The sequence below is a fragment of the Magnolia sinica genome, chromosome 11, assembly GCF_029962835.1.
Source record: "Magnolia sinica isolate HGM2019 chromosome 11, MsV1, whole genome shotgun sequence".
NCBI lineage: Eukaryota > Viridiplantae > Streptophyta > Magnoliopsida > Magnoliales > Magnoliaceae > Magnolia > Magnolia sinica.
The window spans coordinates 24,184,091-24,211,069 of NC_080583.1; the positions used below are offsets into that span (position 1 = coordinate 24,184,091).

At 35.7% G+C, this 26,979-nt stretch overlaps 1 protein-coding gene and 1 pseudogene across 1 annotated transcript; one reads left to right on the top strand and one right to left on the bottom strand.

Moving 5' to 3' along the window:
- Positions 1–833: 833 nt before the first annotated feature.
- LOC131218061 (DNA-directed RNA polymerase V subunit 1-like) lies at positions 834–2,615 on the top strand (annotated as a pseudogene).
- Positions 2,616–9,416: 6,801 nt separating this feature from the next.
- LOC131218304 (uncharacterized) lies at positions 9,417–26,907 on the bottom strand. The gene is made up of 3 exons (XM_058212955.1): positions 26,494–26,907; positions 26,111–26,392; positions 9,417–9,580 (listed from the first exon to the last, which is right to left on the bottom strand). The coding sequence occupies exons 1-3, from the start codon at positions 26,875–26,877 to the stop codon at positions 9,560–9,562; spliced, it is 687 nt and encodes a 228-aa protein (XP_058068938.1). The 5' UTR covers positions 26,878–26,907; the 3' UTR covers positions 9,417–9,559.
- Between the last annotated feature and the right edge of the window lie 72 nt (positions 26,908–26,979).

The following is a 26,979-nucleotide window of genomic DNA, read 5'->3' on the forward strand; positions in this document are numbered from 1 at the left end:
ATTAACAAAACAATTAATGGGCTATTTAAAGTTTTCAAAACAAACTATGTCTTCCTTTCCTAGCCTTTCACATGAACTGTTTCTATAAGGTCCCCTTTTGGACTGATCATATGTCTTCCTTTCCTAACCACATCTTCTGGCAAATGTCTACAACACCAACCTCACTGGCCATGGTCACGTGTCCACTATGTGTGATGTAGGCCCTTTTCTTGCAATAAGCCTAAATTCCTCCCTGGAAAGTTTCCCTGCAATGGGCTTAGAAGCATAGCTGATTTAGTGAGTGGCACAGCATTGAGATTATACTGCTTAGAGCTGTAGAGTGCTGATCATGTGCTCCTCACGTGTAGACAAGAACAGATAGTTAAGAAAACTTGATTCATAGCACATTTGATGTATACATGTGTTCCACCAGATAGCAGGTCCGTTTTACAAATTCTAGGTTGGAATGGAAAACAAGTTATTTTAGACTACTAAAGCTAAAATGGACAATCCTGCAAGTGAACCTGTTAGAATTCCTGCTCAATCTTCGTGTCCTATATAACAAAATACATAAATGCGGAGAGGCTCCCAATCAACTCTTCAACTCTCCAGGAAAAATGGTCTTTGTGAAAGCTCAGGAGCATTGGACTATTAGATCTCCTTCAGCCTTATGTGTCCAATGCACCTCACAACTTTCTGTAACCAGCTGTGGTCCTTCATTATGGTGTAGAGAACACACAAAATAGTCACTTAAATACATCCAGACAAATCACAATAGCACTTCTCTAACATTCAAAATTTTCAAAACCGAATTGGAAAAAAGAGAATCAAAGTAAACTAAGTCAGATTTGAAAGTTGGTCAAATCATAAATAGGCGGATTATGGACGGAGACATTGTTTTCATTAATAGGCCACCTAGTACTCATAAACATTCATTACAAGCATTTTCTGTCTATGTGCATGACGACCATACTGTTAAGATCAATCCTCTTATTTGTGCTCCCCTAGGTGCAGATTTTGATGGGGATTGTGTTCATATATTTTATCCAGTCTCTAGCAGCAAAGGCAGAAGTTTTGGAGCTGTTTAGTGTTGAAAAGCAAATCCATAGTTCTCATAGTGGTAGTCTGAATTTACAACTAGTGCACGATTCTTTATTGTCACTTAAACTCATGTTTAGGACTTTTTTCTTGAACAAAGCGATTGCGCAACAGTTGGCTATGTGTGTTTCACTAGTTTACTGGAACCTGCTTTGCTTAAGGCTCACCGTACGGGTCCTCTGTGGACTGTTTTGCAAATGGTACAAAGTGCTTTACCTGCATTTTTTTACTGCTTTGGGGAGAGGCATTTGATCAGTAAAAGTGAAATGGTGAGGATTGATTTCAATAGAGATTTACTGCAGTCATCATTCACAGAGATTGTTACTTCTGTTCTTGACAAGAAGGGAACAGAAGAGGCTGTTAAGTTCTTTAATATGTTGCAGCCATTACTGAAGGAGATTCTCTTTTTAGAAGGATATAGTGTTGGCTTGAATGATTTTGACATTCACAAGGCTGTTACTGAAGATATAAAGAAGAAGATTCAGGACATATCACCTTTGCTGCTTCACTTGAGATCAAATTACAATGAACTTGTAGAGTTGCTAGTGGAAAGCTACTTGAAAACTGTAAAACTACCTATCGTGACTCGTATTCTAAAGTTATCTGTTTTGGGTAATTTGATAGATTCTAAAAATGATTCAGCTATCAGTAAGGTTGTTCAACAACTTGGCTTTTTGGGGCTTCAACTTTATGACCGAGGGAAGTTTTATTCAAGGCGTTTAGTTGAGGATATGAGTTTCCACTTCCAAAATAAGCATTCTGTTAATGGTGTTGACTCTCCTTCTAAGGCATTTGGGTTAGTTAAGAGCTCCTTTTTTCAAGGTCTGACCCCCTATGAAGAGTTGGTCCATTCCATATCATCCAGGGAAGTGTTGATCCGTTCTTCCAGAGGACTTACTGAACTAGGAACTTTGTTTAAAAATCTAATGGCCACACTTAGAGATGTCGTTATCTCTTATGATGGGACAGTGAGAAACCTCTGCAGCAATTCTATAATTCAATTTGAGTATGGACAGGTGGACAAAAATAGTCCTGGCAGGTCTCTTGCTGGTGAACCGGTTGGTGTATTAGCTGCTACTGCAGTATCAAATCCTGCATATAAAGCAGTTCTTGATTCTTCTCAGAGCAATAACTCTTCATGGGAATCGATGAAGGAAATACTTTTGTGCAAAGTTAACTTCAAGAATGATATTATTGATCAGAGAGTTATTTTATATTTGAATGAGTGCTTCTATGGGAAAATGCATTATAAGGAGAATGCAGCATATTTAGTTCAAAATCGTTTAAAAAAAGTCACTTTAAAGGATGTTGCTTTTGACTTCTCCATTGAATACCAAAGGCATCAAAAAATACCTGAAAGTTCAGAAGCGGATACAGGCCTTGTTGGCCACATTCACCTTGATAAGATGCGCTTGAAAGTACTCGAGCAGAGCATGGATGAGATCCTGCACTCTTGTCAAGAGGTTATAAATTGCTTTGGGAGAAAGAAGCATGCTCTTTCACCTTTTTTTAAGAAGATTTATTTGTCTTCCTGTGAATGTTGCACACTTCAGCAATAATGTGATGAGAAGTGGTCTTAGCTGCCATGCCTGCAGTTCTTCTACAAACAGCAGGAACATTCATATCAAACAGCACTAAGTAGATTGTCTCTTTCAGTTGTCTTCTAGATGCCTTAGCAGATTCAGTATCTGAAGAAAATGGAAAAACAATAATAATAATAAATTGATGGACTGTCTTCTAGATGCCTTAGCAGATTCAGTTGTCTTCAGTCCATTACTATTGCCCCTATCAAGGAGAGATGATACCATTACCAGTTAAACTTCTGATTCCCACTGGGACATTATGCTAACTACACTTTGGGCATAACTTCCTCAATTGGGTCGGGACCACATTCTCCTTTTTTTTTTTTTTTTTTTTTTGCACATAAATAACTAACTTTGCATATGCATTCCATGTTAGCACTAATGCCATTAAGATCTTTCTCAATCAAGTGCAGATTTGAGAACTTGATTATGCTCTCGTACCGATAGAAGACTTTATTTATGTCAGATCTCTCCAAATTAGTAGCACTCCACACTTGCTTTGAAACAACATTTATAATTATAGAGATGATATCCCGTCAGCTGAACGAAGCAAATGGAGCACAACAATAGTAGCAGCAAAAAAAAAAAACAAAAGTCCATGTACCCTGAGAGTATCCAATTTAGGCCCTCTTAAGGCATCATAGTAGTGATCTATTGGTAAAACATCAATTTCAGCAGTCTGTGTACTGTTAACCTCTGGTTCTCATTTTTTTGGAATTGTATAATCATAAAGTAATGGAAATAATGTGAAATTAGATGATATTTTTTTTTGGAATTGTACCTTCTGATCACGCATAGGCTGCAGATGAAACACATTCCAGAACTTCTTACCTGCATTAGTTCAAACAACTTAGAAGCACTTTACAGAAGAAATGGTAAAGAAAAAAAAAATCAAAGAAGATCAATGATTTCAATGTCCATCTTATGCATTTGAACCAAAATCCCATTCTTTCAAGCATAGAGAGGGAGAAAAGAAATCTAAAATTGACATCTTATTATATTAGAGCAAACACAAAACATAAGTTCATAATATAATGGATATAGACTAGAAATAGTGCATTAAAATGTTTTTGGGATCAATATCCATAAAGGTCATTGAACAAGAATTTGTTCAACCTAGAAATCATTGGTAAACGCAACAAATTGTCCTGCTATTCAGCCTACCCTCAATAGAACATTTCACGGATATCGGCACTATCTCATTTTTCACAACAGGGGAATCCTGATCATCAGATATGGGCACTATCTCATTTTTCATTTCAGCATTAGCTACCATGCGATACTTGGAATTTCTCCATCATTACAATTTTCACTGCCCAAAAATTTAAAAAGAAAAAAAGAAAAAAAAAAGTCATCTGTCAGGTCTTGAGCAAGGGGAGTCAAGTGTTAGTTTTGCACCATTTATAAAATGGTGGTGAGACTTTAGACATACACATGGCATGCTTGTATGGCAATCCAGACCATCCAAATCTATGGATGGAGCACAAGTGCATAATAAAAAATCTTCACTGAGAAGATAACATTAACCATCAGATTTGTCCTTCCAAATTTGGACCATTTACTTTTATTTTTAACCATCTATCCAGATGATATCGATTAATTGGATGGTTAGGATTGCTTGATCAGTGTGATTTAGAAATGTCTGATTTTAGAATGCTCCATCAACAATGAGATCCACAATCTGGATGGTGTGTATAGTTGTAAACCAATCTGATATGTAAGATGGATGAGTCACTGCCAATTTTAAAATGGTGCCAAAAAAAAAAAAAACAAATAGATGCAATAGCTCTATTGAATTTACCATTTTATCCTAGAAAGTGAATTGTCTATCAGTGGAAGGAGAGTAATAAATATGAATTCCCTTTCTATTTTCAAATCAGGTGGAGAAGGAAAATGAAAAAAAAAAAAAGAAAAGAAAAGTTGGGAGAGAAAAGTACAGAAAGAGAAGAGGGGAGTCTAACAACATAGAAAATCTGCTACACAAGAAAGAAATGCATCCACAACAGTCCTTGAAAATTCTGATTCAAGCTAAATTGTTGGATGTAGCTCGATGAGGCTGTTACCTGGCACTGGTTTCTGAACTCCTCTGTTTCTCATTGCCTCTCTCACTCTTGTCACTTTGTTCCATTGGCTAGCACTTGCAAACATGTTCGCTAGAAGAACATAATCCCCACATTGAAAGAAGCGAATCCAACCGTTTGCAGATCAAACTATGTATGAAAAAGTTGGACAAAGCAAAAACTTTCAAGGAAAGAAATCAGAAAAGAAAACAAATAGAAGAGAACTGATGTAGTGTACAAACCTCAACTGTTTGAGAGCTAATGTTGACTTTTCACATCTATATAAAGGGTGGGAAAATTTTCAAGGATATTGTCGATGATGGTGCTTAGAAATTTCTCATGTAGGTGTTCTATTAGGCGTTAATTGTTTGACTTCTTTGGTTAGTCGGAAAGAACCCAAGCAGGTTCATTGCAACTCTCCACCATACAGTTGATTGCAACCTGTAAGATGATATAAGTTCATATCCACCTCACTACAACAAAAATGGCCTTGTGGCTAGAAATGAACAATCAACCAAACCATATACAAGAATTCCAGGACATGACAGTGTATTCATATATATTTACAGATTTTAATGCATGGATTGTGACATCTTTGGAAGAATAATAGCTATAAAAAAAAAAAAAGTAGCAAGCACAACAGTTCTTTGTGAATTGTGACAATGTTGGTACGGCATAGAAAAGAAGCAATGTTGATGGTGGGCTCTGTAACCTGGTAGCTGGTGAAGGAGGAGCAGTTGCAGCTGAGGGAAACGGGTTTCAGGAAGATGGCATTCTCGGTCACAAGAATCCAAGTGCTGGAACTGAGGTTACTGAATCAATTTTAGCTAAAGTTATTGTTATGGATGTTTGTTTGGTAGAAAATGGGCAAAATCAGAGGACTGAAGTCGTGGAGATGCATGTAGAAGCAGATGTCTCTTTGCTCGATGAGAAGCAGAAATCTGTGGGCAATGCTATGGATGCAGGCGCTGCTTTGTCAGAGCAGAAGCAACATACAGGACCAGAATCAGTAGCTGGTGAAGGAGAGCAAGTTGTGGCTGAGGAGAATGAAATTCATGAAGATGTTGTTGCATGCCACAAGAATCTGAGTGATGTAATTGAGGATACAAAATCACAGGGGAGACTTGGTTACATAAAAGATGGAACAAACATTCAAAACTCTAGTATTCACGATCTCATAAGATGGGCCTCATGTACAATTGTTGTCCAAGCAGCTTAATCAAATGTTGCACATTTCCAAACCAAATCACAAAACTCAAGCAATATTAGGCAAGACCCAAAGACAATTACCACTTCATGCATTGCCTGAACAACTCTAATTTCTTGCCAATATTCATTTGGCGACTTTGAAAGTAGAAATATTAAAAGTTATTAAATAGATAAAAATTATAAACAAAAGGCTACCTGGCTAGGCTCGTTTATCAACACAGGCTGGAATCATCGAGCTAATGCTTTATCCTTTTGAAAATGAATCCTATATTCATAAATAGAACCTGAAGGTTCCTGCTGCATATAACTGTGGACCCACCTCTCATAGTTGTTGCATGAGGGGGAAGAACCAGTATATGACTACCAGTTAGAGTAAACACTTACAGGAATCCTCTCTGGATATTTCTCCCAAATTCTAGCAGCCTCAGCACGCCTTTTCTTTACATACATTCTGCTTTGAAAGGGATGTTTCTAGGGACAATGTGCAGCTTGGTTGCTGCTCCAAGGTAGCTACATCCTGGTGTATCAACATAAAAACAATAAATACTACTTAATAAATAGCTTAGCAAATAATTCACCACTAAGAATCCATACCAAAACTATCTGTGAGGGTGCATCCATATCTGGACAAGAGTATGGGAATTGGATACAGAGAGGTTCAGAATTAGAATCAAAATGGCTTTGGATACAGAGAGGTTTAGAGTTAGAATCCCACACCTGAAGATTGCCTTTATATGATTTAAATGATAAATATAATCAAATAAAGGAAAAGACTACAAATTCATATATATGATCTAAGCATGATTTATTCTCAGTTCAGGTTTCATGGGCATGAATCCAACCCCAATTAGTAAATCTGATTAAATTGGGTCAGTCAGTTTAGGTGTACACGCTCCCACATATTCATATAGTAAAATCTCCTTGACATGAGTGGTGAAAACAATTGAAAACTTCATATATTTAACAGGACCACCGCAAGAATGAAGATCAATGGTTCTAAATTCCATACAACTCAGGCCCAGGTTTGGTGATGCAGGTTGTTGGCCTCATAGGCCCAACCATACACATGCTGAAAATCTTCCTGGTTGAATGATCCTAGCTTTTCAGTCGGTGGCCTGCAAATAGTTAATGAGAAAAATACATCCACTGTCTACATTGAATGAAAGGTTATATCAAAACGAGGAAAAACTGAGAAATGACTGGATGGAATTTTATGCTTGCCAAGAAAGACAACAACAACAACTATGACATTTGTACTAGATTTGAAGCTCTAAAATCACATGACTATCAGGTCTCAGAACCAGCTATAATGTACTAAACAACCATCAATTCATCATATGATATCATCAACTGCACAAATATCTGCTACCATCTTCAGAATCTCTCTTCTCAGTGGCTGCAATGTCTAAGATTGCTTTAAACTCATGCGCAATCATTATAGCCATTTCAAAACCTGCCAGCAGGTAAGAAGCTATGTGAAGCATATAAAGTAAGAAAGTTATAGAGAATTAGAGTAGTAAATATAAATGAGCCCTTGAGATGAGATTGAGCAAGATCTCACTGTTGAATTAACTCTTTTATTTCTTTCTACATCTTCACAACAAAAGGTCAGGTCATCCATGTTTAGGCCATAGACCTTGACAGATTGATATCAAACCAACGACAAATGAACAATTAAATGAAGCATTTTCTGTGCCAACTTACCAACTGATAAATGGGAAAATAAAAAATGACAGGCCTATTTTAATGGCCAGCAATAATGTTCAAACTAACCTGGAATTTATTGCATTCTGCCAAACTATGAGCTCTGTCAGACAGGAATTTGTTGCATGTATAGGAATGTTGTAACAAGATTTCTATGTGCCTGCATAGAAATCTTGTTACTTTGATGAGATTGACATTAAGCAAAATTTCATAGAAAGGGAATGCTAACAAGCACTTTGAAGCAAAAGTTGGTCAATAGTGTTAGGGTCTAGTTTTCTACTCTTTTTCTTTCCTTCTTATTTCCTTCAATTGGGCTTACCAGGAAAAGAAAAAGGAAAAGGAAATGTGTATGTAGCTTGGTGACCTCTGCTCCTTTTTGTGCATCTTGAAGTTGTATCATCCGTTCCTTTATAGAAGCCATCTTAGTGGGCCAAGACTTTGGCCAGCTCACCCAAAAATGTGACAGACCCTAGACTGAAGTGGGCCATGCCACAGGAAAACGTGATGATTGAACGCTTATCATTGAAACCTTTCCTAGGGTCACTGAAGTTTTGTATCAATCTAATATTTGTGTTTTCTGTTCATCCCTATGGGTATAATTGAAACTGTATGAACAGTTTGGATGTCATATAAATATCATGGTGGGCCCAAGGAAGTGTCAATGATGAGTTTTTCCATCCCCACTGTTTTGTGGCCCATTAGAGTTTTGGATGCATTCAATCCCCACTGTTTCCTGTGGTGTGGCCCACTTCAGGTTTGGATCTGCTTCATTTTTAGGCTCATGCCTTAAAATAAGCTCCTTGCAGCGATCATATAGGCATGTTTTCTAGGTAAAGGCAAACTAAAGAGTGGATACTGCAAACTGAAGGGGATTATAAAATCAGATGTCAAGGACCTCATTTTACAACTTAAATGTGTACAATAATGGAGAGAAATACCAATTCTACCATTCCCAGGAAACATAAAAACTAGGGAATGAATTCCCTGGCAACCAAACAGGCCCCAAGGGGCACTTCTTGCATTGATATTTTTCCATCAATACTAAGAGTGCACAATGCCCTAGGCAAGTGGCAAACATTAACTTTAGGAAAACAAGCCTTAACATGTTGGCAACGGAAAGCAACCCTCTAAATCTCACATGACTATGGCAGGTTATACAAAGAGAAGCTCAGCAACATGTTGATTACCAAGCTTTGGCAAAAAGTAAGGAAAATTAATTCAAGATAGAGAACTCACAGTTTTGAACTTCTCTATGTTTGTCTCAAGAAAACTCTCTAATTCTGACATTTTCCCAGTGCCATAGCTATTCGCCAAGTCAACGTAAGGCTGCCATGAAGAAACATTTTATGAGTGTATTAAACTTAAACTTAATTGAATACTATCACAAAAGACATCAAATGGAAGAAAATGACACAACTCACCTTGACGCCCTTTTCCCTCCTCCTTTACCCGGGCTTGGGACCGGCAATGCAAGAAGTTGCATTGGCGGAGTTAAAAAAGGGCTTAAGCTCCATTTGGTTTGAGAAAAAATTATATTCATAAAGATTGATGTGATGACCAAATGGAGCCTAAGACTTATATGCAAATTTAGTAAAAGGTATGATAGGAACTCTTACCCTACAAATATGATGACTAAGTGACCACATGTAAAAAAAAAAAAAAAAAAAAAAAAAACAGAAGGGATTAAATTAAAGACATGCAAATGTAAAATTCAAATTATAAATCATAATCTTATAAAACTAAGATTAAATTAAAGAGATTAGATAAGTTTAGATGTGCCCTCTATAATTAAACTAAGATAAAAATAAACTGTTTAGATGTGTCTAACTCAATCCAAAAGTTTGAAACCACAGATCCCTACTACCCCCCCTTACAAAAGATGTTTACAGTTCCAAATACTTAATAAAAACTTCTCTCATGTAGTCATCATCCATTTCTGTCTGCAACCTATAAAAAATAACAAAAATAAATCAATTACTATCACTATGCCAAAACTGCGAAAAAAGGACGGTCCAAAACCGTCTCAAATGACCAAAAAGGACGGTCATGGACTGTCGCAAGGGCCGTCAAATTTTGACATGTCGTATTACTTAAAGGACGGTTGAAAACCGTCTTTTTTATTGACGAAAAAAGGACGGTCATGAACCGTCCTTAAAAAGGACGGTCTCGGACAGTCTCTTATGAACTTTAAAAGGACGGCCATAGACCGTCCTTAAAAAGGACTGTCATGGTCCGTCTCTTATGGGCCTTCAAAGGACGGCCACAGACCGTCCTTTAAAAGGACGGTCATGGACCGTCCTTAAAAAAGACTGTCATAGTCCATCTCTCATGGGCCTTCAAAGGACGGCCACAGACCGTCCTTTAAAAGGACGGTCATGGACCGTCCTTAAAAAAGACTGTCATGGACCGTCCGTTATAAGAGGGTCAATATACACCTGTTACATCATCATATTCTTCCTGATATACACCTGTTACATCATCATAGTTTTCCTGATATACACCTGTTATATAATATATTTCATCATATTCACATCCATCTAAACCTAAACTACGTAAATCCAGCATAAACTACATTCATCCAAACATAAACTACATCCATCTAAACCCAAACTACATAAATCCAACATAAACTACATTCATCCAAACATAAACTACATCCATCCAAACACAAGCAATCTTATCCACATTACATTCATCCACACATAAATACATATAAGTTTAACATCATAAATTAAAAAAGAAAAAAAATCAGTAACAATTTTCTTTTTGTCTTTCACCTGGAAAAAAAATAAATTAAACCAACAACAGATTATAATTCAGAATCATGAAGAATTGCATAAACTTCTTCCAAAAAAGTGAGCACTTTTTAAAAATAAAACTGATCATTAAAATATGTTTAGGTTTAGGTTTTAGGTTTTAGGTGTTAGGTTTTAGGTTTAGGTTTAGGTTTAGGTTTAGGATTAGGTTTTAGGTCATAGGTTATAAGTTTAGGTCATAGGTTTTGGTTTAGGTTTAGGTTAAGGTTTAGGCTTAGATTATAGGTTTAGGTTAAGGTTTAGGTTTTAGTTTTAGGTTATAGTATATAGGTTATAGCTTTAGGGAATTAAGAATAGGTTAAGGTTAAGGTTTAGGTTTAGGAAATCGGGTCCGAGTTCGGGATCGGGTTTAGGTTTGGATTATCAAGTTTAGGTTAGAGAGTTGAGATTAGGATTAGGTGTAGGTTTAGGTTCAAGGATTTAAAAATACATTTGATTTTAGGTTTAGGTTTAGGTTTTAGGCTTATGTTTAGGTTATAGGTTTAGGTTATAAGTGCAGGTAATAGGTTTAGATTTATGTTAGGTTATAGGTTAAGGTTTAGGTTTAGGAAATTGGGTTCGGGTTCGGGATCGGGTTGGTTTGGATTAGGGAGTTGAGATTAGGATTAGGTGTAGGTTTAGGTTTAGGGATTTGAGAATACATTTAGGTTTAGGTTAAGGTTTAGGTTTAGGTTTAGGTTTAGGTTTAGCTTATAAGCAATAGGTTTTAGGTTTAGGTTTAAGTTATAGGTTACAGGTTTAGGTATAGCTTTAGGCTTAGGTTTAGGTTACAAGATAAAGGTTTAGGGAATTGAGAATAGGTTAAGGTTTAGGTTTAGGAAATCGGGTTCGGGTTCGAGATCGGGTTTAGGTTTGGGTTTTCAAGTTTAGGTTTAGGTTTAGGTTAGGGAGTTGAGATTAGGATTAGGTGTAGGTTTAAGTTTAAGGATTCGAGAATACATTTAGGTTTTATGTTTAGGTTTAGGTTTAGGTTTAGGTTATAAGCTATAGGTTTAGGAAATTAAGAATAGGTTAAGGTTTAGGTTTAGGAAATCGGGTTCGGGTTCGGGATCGGGTTTAGGTTTTAGTTTTCAAGTTTAGGTTTAGGTTTAGGTTAGGGAGTTGAGATTAGGATTAGGTGTAGGTTTAGGTTTAGGGATTTGAGAATACATTAAGGTTTAGGTTTAGGAAATCGGGTTCGGGTTCGGGATCAGGTTTAGGTTTGAGTTTTTAAGTTTAGGTTTAGGTTTAGGTTAGGGAGTTGAGATTAGGATTAGGTATAGGTTTAGGTTTAGGGATTTGAGAATACATTTAGGTTTTAGGTTTATGTTTAGGTTATAGGTTATAGATTTAGGTTTAAGTATAGGTTTAGGTTTCGGTTTAGGTTATAAGCAATGGGTTTAGGGAATTGAGAATGGGTTAAGGTTTAGGTTTAGGAAATCGGGTTCGGGTTCGGGATTAGGTTTAGGTTTGAATTTTCAAGTTTAGGTTTAGGTTTAGGTTAGGGAGTTGAGATTAGGATTAGGTATAGGTTTACGTTTAGGGATTTGAGAATACATTTAGGTTTTAGGTTTAGGTTTAGGTTATAGGTTACATGTTTAGGTTAAGGCTATAGGTTTAGGTTAAGGTTTAGGTTAAGGTTTAGGTTTAGGTTTAAGGATTTGAGAATACATTTAGGTTTTAGGTTTAGGTTTAGGTTTAGGTTATAGGTTACAGGTTTAGGTCTAGGTTTAGGTTTATGCTATAGGTTATAGGTTTAGGTTTAGGAAATCGGGTTCGGGTTCGGGATCAGGTTTAGGTTTTAGTTTTCAAGTTTAGGTTTAGGATTAGGTGTAGGTTTAAGTTTAGGGATTTGAGAATACATTTAGGTTTTAGGTTTATATTTAGGTTATAGGTTACAGGTTTAGGTTAAGGCTATAGGTTATAGGTTTAGGTTAAGGTTTAGGTTTAAGTTTATGTTATAAGCTATAGGTTTAGGGAATTGAGAATAGGTTAAGGTTTAGGTTTAGGAAATCAGGTTCGGGTTCGGGATCAGGTTTAGGTTTAGATTAGGGAGTTAAGATTAGGACTAGGTGTAGGTTTAGGTTTAGGGATTTGAGAATACATTTAGATTTTAGGTTTATATTTAGGTTATAGGTTACAGGTTTAGGTTAAGGCTATAGGTTATAGGTTTAGGTTAAGGTTTAGATTTAGGTTTAAGGATTTGAGAATACATTTAGGTTTTGGGTTTAGGTTTAGGTTATAGGTTACAGGTTTAGGTTTATGCTATAGGTTATAGGTTTAGGTTAAGGTTTAGGTTTAAGTTTAGGTTTTAAGCTATAGGTTTAGGGAATTGAGAATAGGTTAAGGTTTAGGTTTAGGAAATCGGGTTGGGGTTCGGGATCGGGTTTAGGTTTGAGTTTTCAAGTTTAGGTTTAGGCTTAGGTTAGGGAGTTGAGATTAGGATTAGGTGTAGGTTTAGGTTTAGGGATTTGAGAATACATTTAGGTTTTAGGTTTTTATTTAGGTTATAGGTTACAGGTTTAGGTTAAGGCTATAGGTTATAGGTTTAGGTTAAGGTTTAGGTTAAGGTTTAGATTTAGGTTTAAGGATTTGAGAATACATTTAGGTTTTGGGTTTAGGTTTAGGTTATAGGCTACAGGTTTAGGTTTAGGTGTATGTTTATGCTATAGGTTATAGGTTTAGGTTAAGGTTTAGGTTAAGGTTTAGCTTTAAGTTTAGGTTATAAGCTATAGGTTTAGGGAATTGAGAATAGGTTAAAGTTTAGGTTTAAGAAATCGGGTTCAGGTTCGGGATTGGGTTTAGGTTTGAGTTTTCAAGTTTAGGTTTAGGTTTAGGTTAGGGAGTTGAGATTAAGATTAGGTGTAGGTTTAGGTTTAGGGATTTGAGAATACATTTAGGGTTTAGGTTATAGGTTATAGGTTAAGGTTAAGGCTATAGGTTATAGGTTATAGGTTAAGGTTTAGATTTAGGTTTAAGGATTTAAGAATACATTTAGGTTTTAGGCTTAGGTTATAGGTTACAGGTTTAGGTTTAGATTTATATTTAGGTTATAGGTTATAGGTTTAGGTTAAGGTTTAAGTTAAGGTTTAGGTTTAGGTTTAAGTTTAGGTTATAAGCTATAGGTTTAGGGAATTGAGAATAGGTTAAGGTTTAGGTTTAGGAAATCGGGTTCGGTTTCGAGTTCGGGATCGGGTTTAGGTTTGAGTTTTCAAGTTTAGGTTTAGGTTTAGGTTAGGGAGTTGAGATTAGGATTAGGTATAGGTTTAGGTTTAGGGATTTGAGAATACATTTAGGTTTTAGGTTTAGGTTTAGGTTATAGGTTACATGTTTAGGTTAAGGCTATAGGTTATAGGTTTAGGTTAAGTTTTAGGTTAAGGTCTGGGTTTAGGTTTAAGGATTTGAGAATACATTTAGGTTTTAGGTTTAGGTTTAGGTTATAGGTTACAGGTTAGAGGTTTAGGTTTAGGTTTAGGTTTATGCTATAGGTTATAGGTTTAGGTTAAGGTTTAGGTTAAGTTTTAGGTTTAGTTTTAAGTTTAGGTTATAAGCTATAGGTTTAGAGAATTGAGAATAGGTTAAGGTTTAGGTTTAGGAAATCGGGTTCGGGTTCGGGATCGGTTTTAGGTTTGAGTTTTCAAGTTTAGGTTTAGGTTTAGGTTAGGGAGTTGAGATTAGGATTAGGTATAAGTTTAGGTTTAGGGATTTGAGAATACATTTAGGTTTTAGGTTTAGGTTTAGGTTATAGGTTACATGTTTAGGTTAAGGCTATAGGTTATAGGTTTAGGTTAAGTTTTAGGTTAAGGTCTGGGTTTAGGTTTAAGGATTTGAGAATACATTTAGGTTTTAGGTTTTGGTTTAGGTTATAGGTTACAGATTAGAGGTTTAGGTTTAGGTTTAGGTTTATGCTATAGGTTATAGGTTTAGGTTAAGGTTTAGGTTAAGTTTTAGGTTGAGGTTTAAGTTTAGGTTATAAGCTATAGGTTTAGAGAATTGAGAATAGGTTATAGATTTAGGTTTAGGTTTAGGTTTAGGTTTAAGAAATCGGGTTCGTGTTCGGGATCGGGTTTAGGTTAGGGAGTTGAGATTAGGATTAGGTGTAGGTTTAGTTTTAGGGATTTGAGAATACATTTAGGTTTTAGGTTTATGTTTAGGTTATAGGTTATAGGTTTAGGTTTAGGTTTTGGTTAAGGTATAAGTTTTGGTTTCGGTTTAGGTTATAAGCAATAGGTTTAGGGAATTGAGAATAGGTTAAGGTTTAGGTTTAGGAAATCGGGTTTGGGTTCAGGATCGGGTTTAGGTTTGGGTTATCAAGTTTAGGTTTAGGTTTAGGTTAGGGAGTTTAGATTAGGATTAGGTGTAGGTTTAGGTTTAAGGATTTGAGAATACATTAGGTTTTAGGTTTAGGTTTAGGTTAGGGAGTTTAGATTAGGATTAGGTGTAGGTTTAGGGATTTGAGAATACATTTGGTTTTAGGTTTAGGTTTAGGTTTAGGTTTAGGTTTGGTTTTGGTTTTGATTTAGGTTATAGGTTATAGGTTTAGGTTAAGGTTTAGGGAAAGGTAATAGGTTTTAATTTAGGTTATAGGTTATAGGTTTAGGTTTTAGGTTTAGGTTTAGGTTTTGATTTATGTTATAGGTTATAGGTTTAGTTTAAGGTTTAGGTTTAGGTTATAGGTTTTGGGATTTAAGAATGGGTTCGGGTTTAGGTTATAGTTTTGGTTATAGGTTATAGGTTTAGGTTAAGGTTTATGTTTAGGTTATAGGTTTTGGGATTTGAGAATGGGTTCGGGTTTAGGTTATAGGTTTTCGTTTTAGTTTAGGTTATAGGTTTTCGTTTTGGTTTAGGTTATAGGTTTTGGGATTTGAGGATGGGTTCGGGTTTAGGTTATAAGTTTTGGTTTTGGGTTAGGTTTAGGTTATAGGTTTTTGGATTTGAGAATAGGTTATGGTTTAGGTTTAGGAAATCGGGTTCAAGTTCGGGATTGGGTTTAAGTTTGAGTTTTCAAGTTTATGTTTAGGTTTAGGTTAGGGAGTTGAGATTAGGATTAGGTGTAGGTTTAGCTTTAGGGAATTGAGTTTAGCTTATAGGTTTAGGGAAAGCTTAGGTTTAGGTTATAGGTTTTGGGATTTGGGAATAGTTTTAGGTTATAAGTATAGGTTTAGGTTAGGTTATAGGTTAAGGTTTAGGGATTTGAGTTTAGGCTGTAGGTTTAGGTTTAGGTCTAGGTTTAGGTTATAGGTTTAGGAAAGGGTTAGGTTTAGGTTATAAGTTTTGGGATTTGAGAATAGTTTTAGGTTATAAGTATAGGTTTAGGTTAGGTTATAAGTTAAGGTTTAGGGATTTGAGTTTAGGTAATAGGATTAGGTTTAGGTTTTGGTTTAGGGATTTGAGCTTAGGTTATAGGTTTAGGTTTTAGGTTTAGGTTTAGGTTTAGGTTTAGGTTTGGGTTTTGGGATTTGGTTTTGATTATATGTTTTGATTTAGGTTATAGATTTTAGGTTTAGGTTTTAGGTTTTGGTTTTAGGTTTAGGTTTGGTTTAGGTTATAGGTTTTGATTTAGGTTATAGGTTAACGGTTTAGGTTATAGGTTTTTGGATTAGATAATGGGTTCGGGTTTAGGCTATAGGTTTTGGCTTTGGTTTAGGTTATAGGTTATAGCTTTAGGTTTAGGTTTAGGTTTAGATTATGGGTTATAGGATTTGAGAATGCGTTCGGGTTTAGGATATAGGTTTTGGTTTTGGTTATATGCTTTGATTTAGGTTTAGGTTATAGGTTTAGGTTATAGGTTAAGGTTATAGGTTTAGGTTAAGGTTTAGGTTTAGGTTAAGGTTATAGGTATAGGTTAAGGTTTAGGTTTAGGTTTAGGTTATAAGATATAGGTTTAGGGAATTGAGAATAGGTTAAGGTTAAGGTTTAGGTTCGGGTTCGGGATTGGGTTTATGTTTGGGTTTTCAAGTTTAGGTATAGGTTTAGGTTTAGGGATTTGAGAATACATTTAGATTTTAGGTTTAGGTTTAAGTTTTAGGTTTTAGGTTAAGGTTTAGGTTTAGGTTAAGGTTGAGGTTTAGGTTATAGGTTAAGGTTTTAGGTCATAGGTTTTGGTTTAGTTTAAGGGTATGGTCCCTGCAAATACAGATATAAACACGGCCATCCGACCAAATGGCCAGGCCCTTCCAATGCTGTCCATAAAAAATGGACAGCTTCATCATGGTCATAATAGCGGTTCTCTCTTTCCAGGGAACCCCGCTCTTCCGAATAGCTCCGACGCACATTCGGGTCTGCTCCATTAATTTCGATCAAATACATAAATACGGCATGTCCAAATGGCCAGGCCCCTCAAATCCTGTCCATAGGAAATGGACAGCTTCATCATGGTCATAACAGCGGTTCCCACCTTTCAGGGACCCCCCCTCAACATCCAGATAGCTCCGACGCACATCCGGGTCTGCTCTATCAATTTCGAGTTAATACATAAACATGGTCTATCCAAATGGTCAGGCCACTCCAATGTTGTCCATAGGAAATGGACAGCTTCATCATGGTCATAACAGCGGTTCCCACCTTCCAAGGACCCCCGCTCAACATCCGGATAGCTCCGACGCACATCCGGGTCTGCTCCATCAATTTCGATCTAATACATTTAAAAACAACATAATTGTATCTAAAAGCATTTGGATACCTGGGGAAGGCCTCCCATATTCGTATTGTTGGTTACTCATCCCTTTGTCTATAAGCCACAATCGACCAACACTTTCTATTGCTACCTGTACTCTGAAACCAACACAAATATAACTGGGAAACAATATAAGGAATATAAAAAATGATTTTACCTGTACACATCATTAAATGTTTCCCTATAAGGATGTGATATTATATCTTTGATAGCCACAACCTGTATGACACATCATTAAATGTTTCCCTATAATGCAACCTATATATAGATCCATGCAACCGATACATGGATCTATATATATCCGCAAATATATGCACATGATTAGGTGTAGGTTTTAGGTTATAGGTTATAGGTTATAGCTTTAGGGAATTGAGGATAAGTTAAGGTTTAGGAAATCGGGTTCGGGTTTAGGGTCGGGTTTAGGTTTGGGATCATGCATACATACATACATGCATACAAACATGCATGATGATACATCCATTCATCCATGCATGCATACATACATAAACACATGCATGATGATCCATCCATCCATGATCTAACAATCCATCCATCTATCCATGCATGCATACACACATACACACACATGCGTGATGATCCATCCATCCAGTCTTCCATCCATGCATGCATACATACATATACACACACATAAATCCATCCATGTATGTATGCATGCATACACACATGTATAATCTGTCCATCCATGCATGCATGCATACATTTCATCCATCCATGTGTGCATGCATACATATACACACATACATACATGTGTTTTATCATAAAACCATGCATGATGCATCCATACAAAAAAAATCAAATGAAATCAAAAAAATCAAATGAAATCAAATGAAATCCAAAAAATTAAATTAAAAAAATCAAGTGAGTTTACCTTGCACTTTAAACTTTCACTAAGATCATAGAGTATCAACACATGTTATATGTAAGTGTTTATGAAATTGGATAACAGAAGAAGATATAAGAGGAAGCCCAATTTCTCTAACAGTTCCCAATTGTCCAAACAAAAAGGGAAAAAAGAGAGAATGAAACAAACAAACAAAAAAAAAAAAATCTAATATAAAAGAAACTGAAACTGCATGTCTCCTCTTAGGCTGAAATTATGGCAATCAAAGTGGCCATGTTTCCATATATGCTAGATCAAGAGGGAGCTAAGAAGTAGGGAACACAGTCTCAAGTACTTAAAGAGTTTCCACCACCAAAGAGATTCAATCATTGGACTCATCAGTAACTTAAGTTTTAGTAACAACATTGGTGGCAAGTTTTCTGTGACAAACATAAGCGAACCAAGATCATTTGTGTGGGTTCCAAAAACGGTAAAATGAACAGTAATTTACAGTAATGCAGACAATCACATACACCAAAAACTAAACAATGAAAGAAAATCAACATTTGATAGTCTAAGTAACTAATAAAGAAAAAGAAGAACACAGGATCTGCCAAAAGCCAAATATATGGGAGTAAGATGACACCCCAGGTTAATTTATCAGCTACAGAAAAATCAGAATCAGCAAAAACTGAAAGGAACCAAAATATATTGTTTATTTATTTGACAAGGATCCAACCAAAGGGGAACAATATGTAGAGCATCATGTATCTAAAACATGCCAGAGGCGGCAATCAGCTATTTAAAAAAATTATAGGTTTTGGGATTTGAGAATAGGTTATATATTATAAATTCAGAATAACATTTTCAGAGAAGTTCCCTACATTAAACACTTGGCTACGTAATTCAATTGTCTTCAATAAAACCAAATTACCGTCTTAAAAGAAATGCACGCCACGCATGCGAAACGTCATTTTCAAACCAAACTACACTCGCTATTTTCAAATGCACGCCATGCATGGTTAAGTGCATTTTGCAGATAAGTATGATAAAAGGGTGTGAAATACCTACAGAGACTGTCTAGACATCACACGAACATATCATGACAGTTTTACATTCAAATAAACCATTCCATTCATCCATCATATAGATGGATCTAGCAACTATAGCTAGTAATGAAGGCTTGCACATTCATCCATCATATAGAGCGAGAGAGAGGTTTACCTTGACAACTGCTATAAACATCTCCCTTAAACTGCACTTCCTGAACCAACGGACACTCACACACCCTTCCACGGAATGTATCCTGAAGAAACAAAGCAACTATCAGCATACATGGAAACATCTCAACTTGTATACTGGGCTAATTGTACCCTTTAATACCTTGCAACCAGTAATGTTGGCAACCTCGTCTTCCCAACAACCACCATTATAGTTCAAACACTCATTTTTCTGAATTTTATGAACTGACACCATTCATTTGAAAATTTAGCTGAAAATAAAATATAAAAACAATAGAAAATGAGATGCAAAAATCTGATCTAAGGCATGCGTACCTGTAAGCATCTCCCAAGCAGACAATATTCCTTAGGAAATAATAGATAATACCATACCATATGCAATTGCAGAGAGTACCTGTAAGCATCTCCTCACACCGCAAGTCAATCTGTCTATAAAGGTCCACTCTGTGACTTGAAATTAAAAAAAAAAAAAAAAACAAATGAAATCATAGTCAAGATCTTTGGAAAGGTTCCCAAGACCGCCAGTAGCATAAGTGTCTTCAGAAGAGGTCTTCTGGATTTCTGTTCTTTTTAGAATAATATAAACCTATCGATTTTGTTTATGTATGTTTGTATTTTGTTTGATATGAATGACCCATGACACTGAAATAAATCTTTTATGTTTTTTCTTCTTTGTTACATGGTAGAATGATAGGTTACGATGGATTTCTGAGCTTTCAATTTGAATTCCTGTCTATATGAATTATTCATGTCATGGAGAAGGGTATTTCGGATTTTCCCTTATCCTTTCTTCAACAGATGTTCTATGATTTTGGTTTTGGAATAACCCATGTGGTGGAAAATGTTCTTAAATCGTTTCATTATATGCTAGAATGAGAGGAATCAATGGATTTTGGTTCTGTACTATTAACCAACCACCTGTACAGCAGATTTCTTGGAGGGCAAAGGTGAAAGAAGTGTTAATGTCCATAGTATCGGGATCATGTTCAACAATAAGCTTTATGGGGCAACCATGATGGATATGTGGCATCCACCCACCCATCAGTTGCACAAGCTTACGTTATAACCTGAGTTTTTTTTTCTTTTTTTTTTTTAAAAAAAGGCCAGTCCAAAACTCAACTGGACCACAGCATAGCAGGGATGGATGCAACCACCATTGAGATCAGATCCGAGATTTCAAGAACCAAAGACATCAGATCTTAACAAAAATGCAGAAAGATCTCCATGCATTCATAAATCACATATAAAATCACCGAATCTGGTAAAAAAACGAAAGAAAATACTGAAAAAACTCTAAACAGCTATAAATCGCTTAGAAAATCATCAGATCTGTATGAAAATCTGTAAATCTGATAAAAATCAGATGAAATGCATAAGCAGATATAAATGCTAGCGGATCGATCTAAATCAGGCAAAGAAAACAACAGAAACGAACAGATCTAATGGCTTCTGATGTGAAAACCCTAGATCTATCAATTACAACAACGCACTCAGGATCATTGAAAACGTAAAAGAATTATTCAAACAAAACCCTAGATCTGGCTAGAGATCAATAAAAAAATACAGAAAAACAAGCAGATCTAAAGAAAAATTCCAAAAAATCGAAAGGAAAAGCAGATATTGAAGATCTGAGGAAGATGACCGACCTGAATGCCGTGCTCGAGGCAGTAAAGTTCCCAGCAGGCATTGCCGGCCTGACCGATGTGGATGGAAATACACTCTCTCATTTTCGCAGGAAGGAAAGACAGAACTGATGAAAGAAAAGAAAGAGAAGAAAAGCAAAGAGAGATTGGGCGTGTACGAAGACGCCTTCTAATGCTACAGAGTAACAGAGGTGACGTCGCCAAGTTCTGTGGGCCCCACCGTGATGTACGGTGTCTGGGACTGGGACGGCGAGAGAGAGAGAGAGAGAGAGAGAGAGAGAGAGAGAGAGAGAGATGGCAGAGGGAGGGCGGCGAGAGAGCCAGAGAGGGCAGAGGGCAGGGGACAGAGAGAAAGAGACAGAGGGCAGAGGGATTGGGCGCGGCTCTTTTTTGAGCGCGCGCCCAATTTTGGGCGGGACATTGAGGGTGCTCTGTGGGCCCTACCATGATGTATGTGTTTCATCCATTCCGTTCATCCATTTTTAAAGATCATTTTAGGGCTTTTTGCCAAAAATTAGAGGGATATAAATCTCAGGTGGCCCACACCACATGAGAACAATAGTGATTGGATATCCACCATTAAAATCCTCCTAAGGCCACTGTACTGTTTATTTGACATCCAATCTGTTGATTTTGTCATAGAGGACCAGATGAAGGGAAAAAACAAAAATCAGCTTGATCCAAAACTTTTATGGCTACTAAAATGTTTTTAATGGTCGACGCTCATTCAACACTGTTTCCTGTAATGTGGTCCACTTGAGATTTCGATATATCTCATTTTTGGTCTCATATTATAAATTTATCTGTAAAAATAAATGGACGGGATGGATGAAACACATACATCATGGTGGGGGCCACGAAGCACTGACCACCAGCCATTGGCGGGTGTGGGGGGAATAGTCAATCCGTTCCCAAGCGTACTAAATCCTGTGGGGCCCACCATGATTTATTCATTTTATCCACTCCATCCATCCATTTTAACATATAATTTTATTACATAAGCTCAAAAATGAAGCCTATAAAAATCTGAAGTGGACCACATCATATGAAACAGTATAAATTGAACATCTAGCATTGAAAAATTTTGGGAGGCCACTGAAGTTTTGGATCAAGTTGATATTTTAGTTTTCCCTTCATCCATGTACTTGTGATCTATTGAACAGGTTGGATGACAAATAAAAATCAAAATGAATTGACAGTGTGGATATATAAACTATGACTTTGGGCCACGAGCTTAAAAATAAAGTCAATCCATGACTTGGGTGGGCCACACCACATACTATAGTTGAGAAGGTTACCCTCCCATTAAAACATTCATAATCATTTATTGAGCCCACCTAAGGGCCTGTTTGGCCAGCAGGATAAGATGGGCTTAGGTGGGATGGAATTGCATCTGTTCCTGTGCCAATTCCACTCCATGTTTGGGAAGAGTGGAAAAGCTTGGAAGTAGGCTGGATAGAATCATTTTGGGTCCCGTGCTAAAATCACTCAATGTTAGCAAGTTGTGTAGGTCCCACCATGATGTGTGGGCTATATCCACACCGTCCACCCATTTTTCGAGATCATTTTAGAGCATGGACCAAAAAATCAGGTAGATCTAAAGCTCAAGTGGACCCCACCATAGAAAGCAATGGGGATTGAATACTTACCGTTGAAAAATTCTTTGGGGCCACATAAGTTTTGGATCTACCTCATTTTTAGGACCATGCCATAAAATGGGGTTACAAAACAAATGAACGGTTTAGATATAACACGTGTGTTATTGTCAATAGTTTCAAATGATGGTGGGTATACCCTTTCAATATACCACCGTGTTACAAACAAAAAAGAGAATTAAGCTAATCCCATGGTAACAGGGAACAGTCCCTGCCATGGGTAATAATGATGTTTTTTGAATCCCATCCCACCTAATACCGTGGGATCGGTCCGGCCAAACAGGCCCTAAATGTGGTTCATAGATCCAACCCATTCATTATATACGTGTGTCCCACTTGGATGAGGAGTCAACCCAAGTTTCACACACATCCAAAACTCATGTGGGCCCCACCAATTGAATGCTTTTATATGTTTTAGGGATGTTTTCACATAGTTTTAGATGCTATGGTTCACCTGAGTTTTGTATACGACTGATTTTTGGACTTAAATGGGACACATCAAATGCATGGTGTTGATGTTCTACATACATCATGGTGGGGCGCACACATATTAACCTCATGGGAAGTTCCCAAGAGCTGACCTTATAGTACCATTTCACTATTTAGATAACTCCTTCGTGGGTGTTACTCTAACCGTGCATGGCCCACCTTAATATATTTTATGTATATCGACATCGCCCATATATTTTTCCATCATATATTTAGGATGTGATTTCGAATCATAAGAACTCAATAATCTCAGGTGGGTCATGAAATCACTCTTATGATGATTTTTTCACCTTTAGATTTTGCTATTTTGATGAGGCTGCATGTTGAATTCTGGGGGTTGTAGGGTTTGATTTTGTTTTCTTGTTAAAGATTGTTCGATTCTACTAATGGTGTTTGGAAACTGACCTCTAATATTAATTTGATTCCATTTGGGAAAATTCTATTTGTGTCATTGTCTTGTGTTTCTGCAAGTTCTAGGGTTTCTAGTGAGACTTATATATGTGTTGTGTTTTACTGTTTTGGAGTCCTTGGAGCTAATATGTGAGGGCCGATTGTGGATGGGTAGAGAGCAGTGAATGTCTTTCATGGAACAATCTATACCACCTGATTTGTAGACTTGGTACGATTGGATGGATGTTGGTCGTCTTTTTTTTTTTTTTGTGAAATTCCATTTGGCTTAAACTATATTTCAGTTCCTTTTTAATTAACAAGCAGCTTAAACTATATCTAAGCTGTGCAAGTTTACATCTCATTGCTTTTGAAACGAGTTAATGGCCGAAAAATGATAACATGAGAATGGCCTATACTGATGTATGCATTTGGTACCAATTCTTAATGTTGGCGACATGGCATACCTGTACCTCTCCAAAGGTCACACTGATTGGATGATCTTAACTGTCTGAAATTGTCGTTGGATTAATTTAGACCATTTTCTTTTTGACTATCCTGATGAATAATATTGATTTGTACTATTCTTTTTAAACATCTATATGCTTCAATCTCCTTTGGTCTGCACTTGTTGAAGGGCACATCTATTCTGTTGGGTAGAACACTTATTTTAATATCACAATGATTGGATAATATCAACCATCTGATATTACCGTTGAATTTAGACCATTTTCTTTTTTACCAAGGTATTGAGGAACTTTGATTTGCACTCCTGTTTCTTAAACGTGTATTTTCTTTTTTTTAACTTCAAGTTAACACTCTTCTTCTTCTTCTTCTTCTTCTTCTTTTTTCTTTTCACGTTTACATGTTTTTAATCCCACCTTGTGTATTGTAGGCCACATCCATTCAATTTGGTATAGATCATTTTTTTTTTTTCAATTTTTCTTGTCAAAATACAAAATCTAGTTTTCTCTTTTAAAATATATATTTTTTTACATATTTTTAATTTTTTCACAATTTTGTTTAATTTTGTATTTTTTTTTTCAAAATATCATTTTTTTAATCTCATTTTTGTTATATAACTTTTTAATTTTTGTTGTCAAGATACAAAATCTAGTTTTCTTTTTTAATCTAATATATATATATATATATATATATATATATTTTTTTTTTTTACAATTTGTCAATTTTTTCACAATTTCATTTCATTTTTAAAATTTTCTTTTTCAAAATATCATTTTTTTTATCGAAATCTTGGTATATAAATTTTTAATTTTTCTTATCAAAATACAAAATTTAGTTTTCTTTTTTAAAATATATATATATATATATATATATATATATATATATTTCTACAATTTGTCAATTTTTTACAAATTTGTTTAATTTTTTAAATTTTCTTTTTCAAAATATCATTTTTTAAATCTCACTTTTGTTATATAACTTTTTAATTTTTCTTGTCAAAATACAAAATCTAGTTTTCTTTTTTAAAATATATATATTTTTACAATTTGTCTAATTTTTCACAATTTTGTTTAATTTTTTAAAATTTCTTTTTCAAAATATCATTTTTTAAATATCATTTTTGTTATATAACTTTTTAATTTTTCTTTTCAAAATACAAAATCTAGTTTTCTTTTTTAAAATATATATTTTTTTACAATTTGTCAATTTTTTCACAATTTTGTTTAATTTTTTAAATTTTCTTTTTCAAAATATCATTTTTAAAATATCACTTTTGTTATACAACTTTTTAATTTTTCTTTTCAAAATACAAAATCTAGTTTTCTTTTTTAAAATATATATTTTTTTGCAATTTGACAATTTTTTTACAATTTTGTTTAATTTTTAAAATTTTCTTTTTCAAAATATCATTTTCTTATCGATTTTTTTTTTCAAAATTATCAACATTATTAAAAGTTCTTAATTTTTATTTCAAAATCTAGATTTTTATAAAATTACATTTTTTTTCAAAATCTAAATTTTTTTCTTAAACATTGTTAGTTATTTTTCTAAGTTTTTAAACTTTTTTTTTTTTTTTTCGTAATTCATAATTTTTTTTTAATTTTTAATGTTTTACTTGAGCATTAGAGACGGTTTAGGACCGTCTCAAATTGGGCCTGCCATGAGGGCTATTTGTACTACGTCAAAGAGACGGCTATCAGCCGTCTATATTTGAGACGGGCTATGACAGTCTCTGATTACCAATATGAGACGGTCAATGACCGTCCCTAATAGAGACGGTCCTTAACAGTCTCAAACAGAGACAGCTAAAAACCGTCCCTAATACAGACTAAAGCTTGGCAGTCCCAGACTACAGGAAAAGACGGCCAACGACCGTCTCTAATTGAGACGGTCCTCGACAGTCTCAAATTACTAGTAAGAGACGGCCAATAACCGTCTCCAATAGGGACGGTCTTTGACCGTCTTAAATTCTAGCATATAAGACGGTCCAGGACCGTCTCTTATTCCAGATGGTCAATGGCCGTCTTTTATCTGTAGTTAATGACGGTTTTTGGCCGTCTTAAATGATTTGTAGATGTTCAATTTTTTAAGACAATAATAAGGACGGTCAAGGGCCGTCTAAAAATTTAGAGACGGTTTACGGCCGTCTCTGAAGCGTCTTTAAACCAAGCAATTTTAGAGATGGTCCAAAACCGTCTCTAAATCCGTCATTTTTTTCCATTTTTCATGTAGTGTATTCACAATCTCATACAATAAGTTTTATTGCTTAAAAAATAAAAACTTACCATACATAAAGTAGTGGGCCAAGCAATACTCGTTCCAATTGCATCCCCAATTGTTTTATATCGTCCATGGGTCCTTATCAAATCCTCATCACGTACCATTGCCACTTGAACAGATACTTCCCAGAAACCAACTCCAAGTTTTTGCTCCCCTACTTTTGTCAATGGATCCGTGCTCAAAACAGTTCCTTTAGCTACAGTATCCCCATGCCTTACAATACTCTTAAGAAGAACTTGAGTCACATTAGTGCAGCTTGTAGAATTCCCCTTATTCGCCAAGTCTCTCTACAAATGATAAATCAATGTCAATTCTTGTATATAGCTCGAACTATGTATAATTGAAAACATATTACACATAAAAATATGCATGTATATATTATAATTACCTGAGGGGTTGGAACCAAGTGGCTTGATGATGAGGAGGGTTGGTTCAAGTTGGGATTAGCTGAAACACCTAATAATGTAGCTAGATTAATGCTTGGATTCGTTATGGCAGCCATCAATGTTGTCATAGTTTCTCTCAGTGAAGATATTTGAACATCTCTATTAGCCATAGTTTCTCTTAGTGAAGATATTTGAGCATCTCTATCAGCCATAGTTTCTCTTAGGGAAGATATTTCAGGATGCAATTCCTCATATTGTTCATCTATCTTCTGAGCATCGGAGGTCATCCCTTGGGACTGGACACTGTGGGATGTTGTGCCCCATATATCGGAAGGAGAGGGACCTAACCCGTACGTGCGGACACAGCTATGTCGTTCGTCACCCATGACTTCTGAGAATATAGCTTTCCTCGCAGTGCTGTTATGTGAAGCTTCTGGCTGCTGCGAAGTTCGTTCATTTAATTGTTCCTACAATTAAAAATCACCAAT

Bases quoted from the DNA above. Each gene is read 5' to 3' on its own strand.
- LOC131218304 (XM_058212955.1), bottom strand. From the start codon at position 26,877: ATGGGTGACGAACGACATAGCTGTGTCCGCACGTACGGGTTAGGTCCC. The intron at 26,393-26,493 runs GTAATTATAATA...TATCATTTGTAG, and splicing joins ACTTGGTTCCAACCCCTCAG to AGAGACTTGGCGAATAAGGG. The intron at 9,581-26,110 runs GTAAGTTTTTAT...TATTTTTTATAG, and splicing joins GGCCCACTACTTTATGTATG to GTTGCAGACAGAAATGGATG.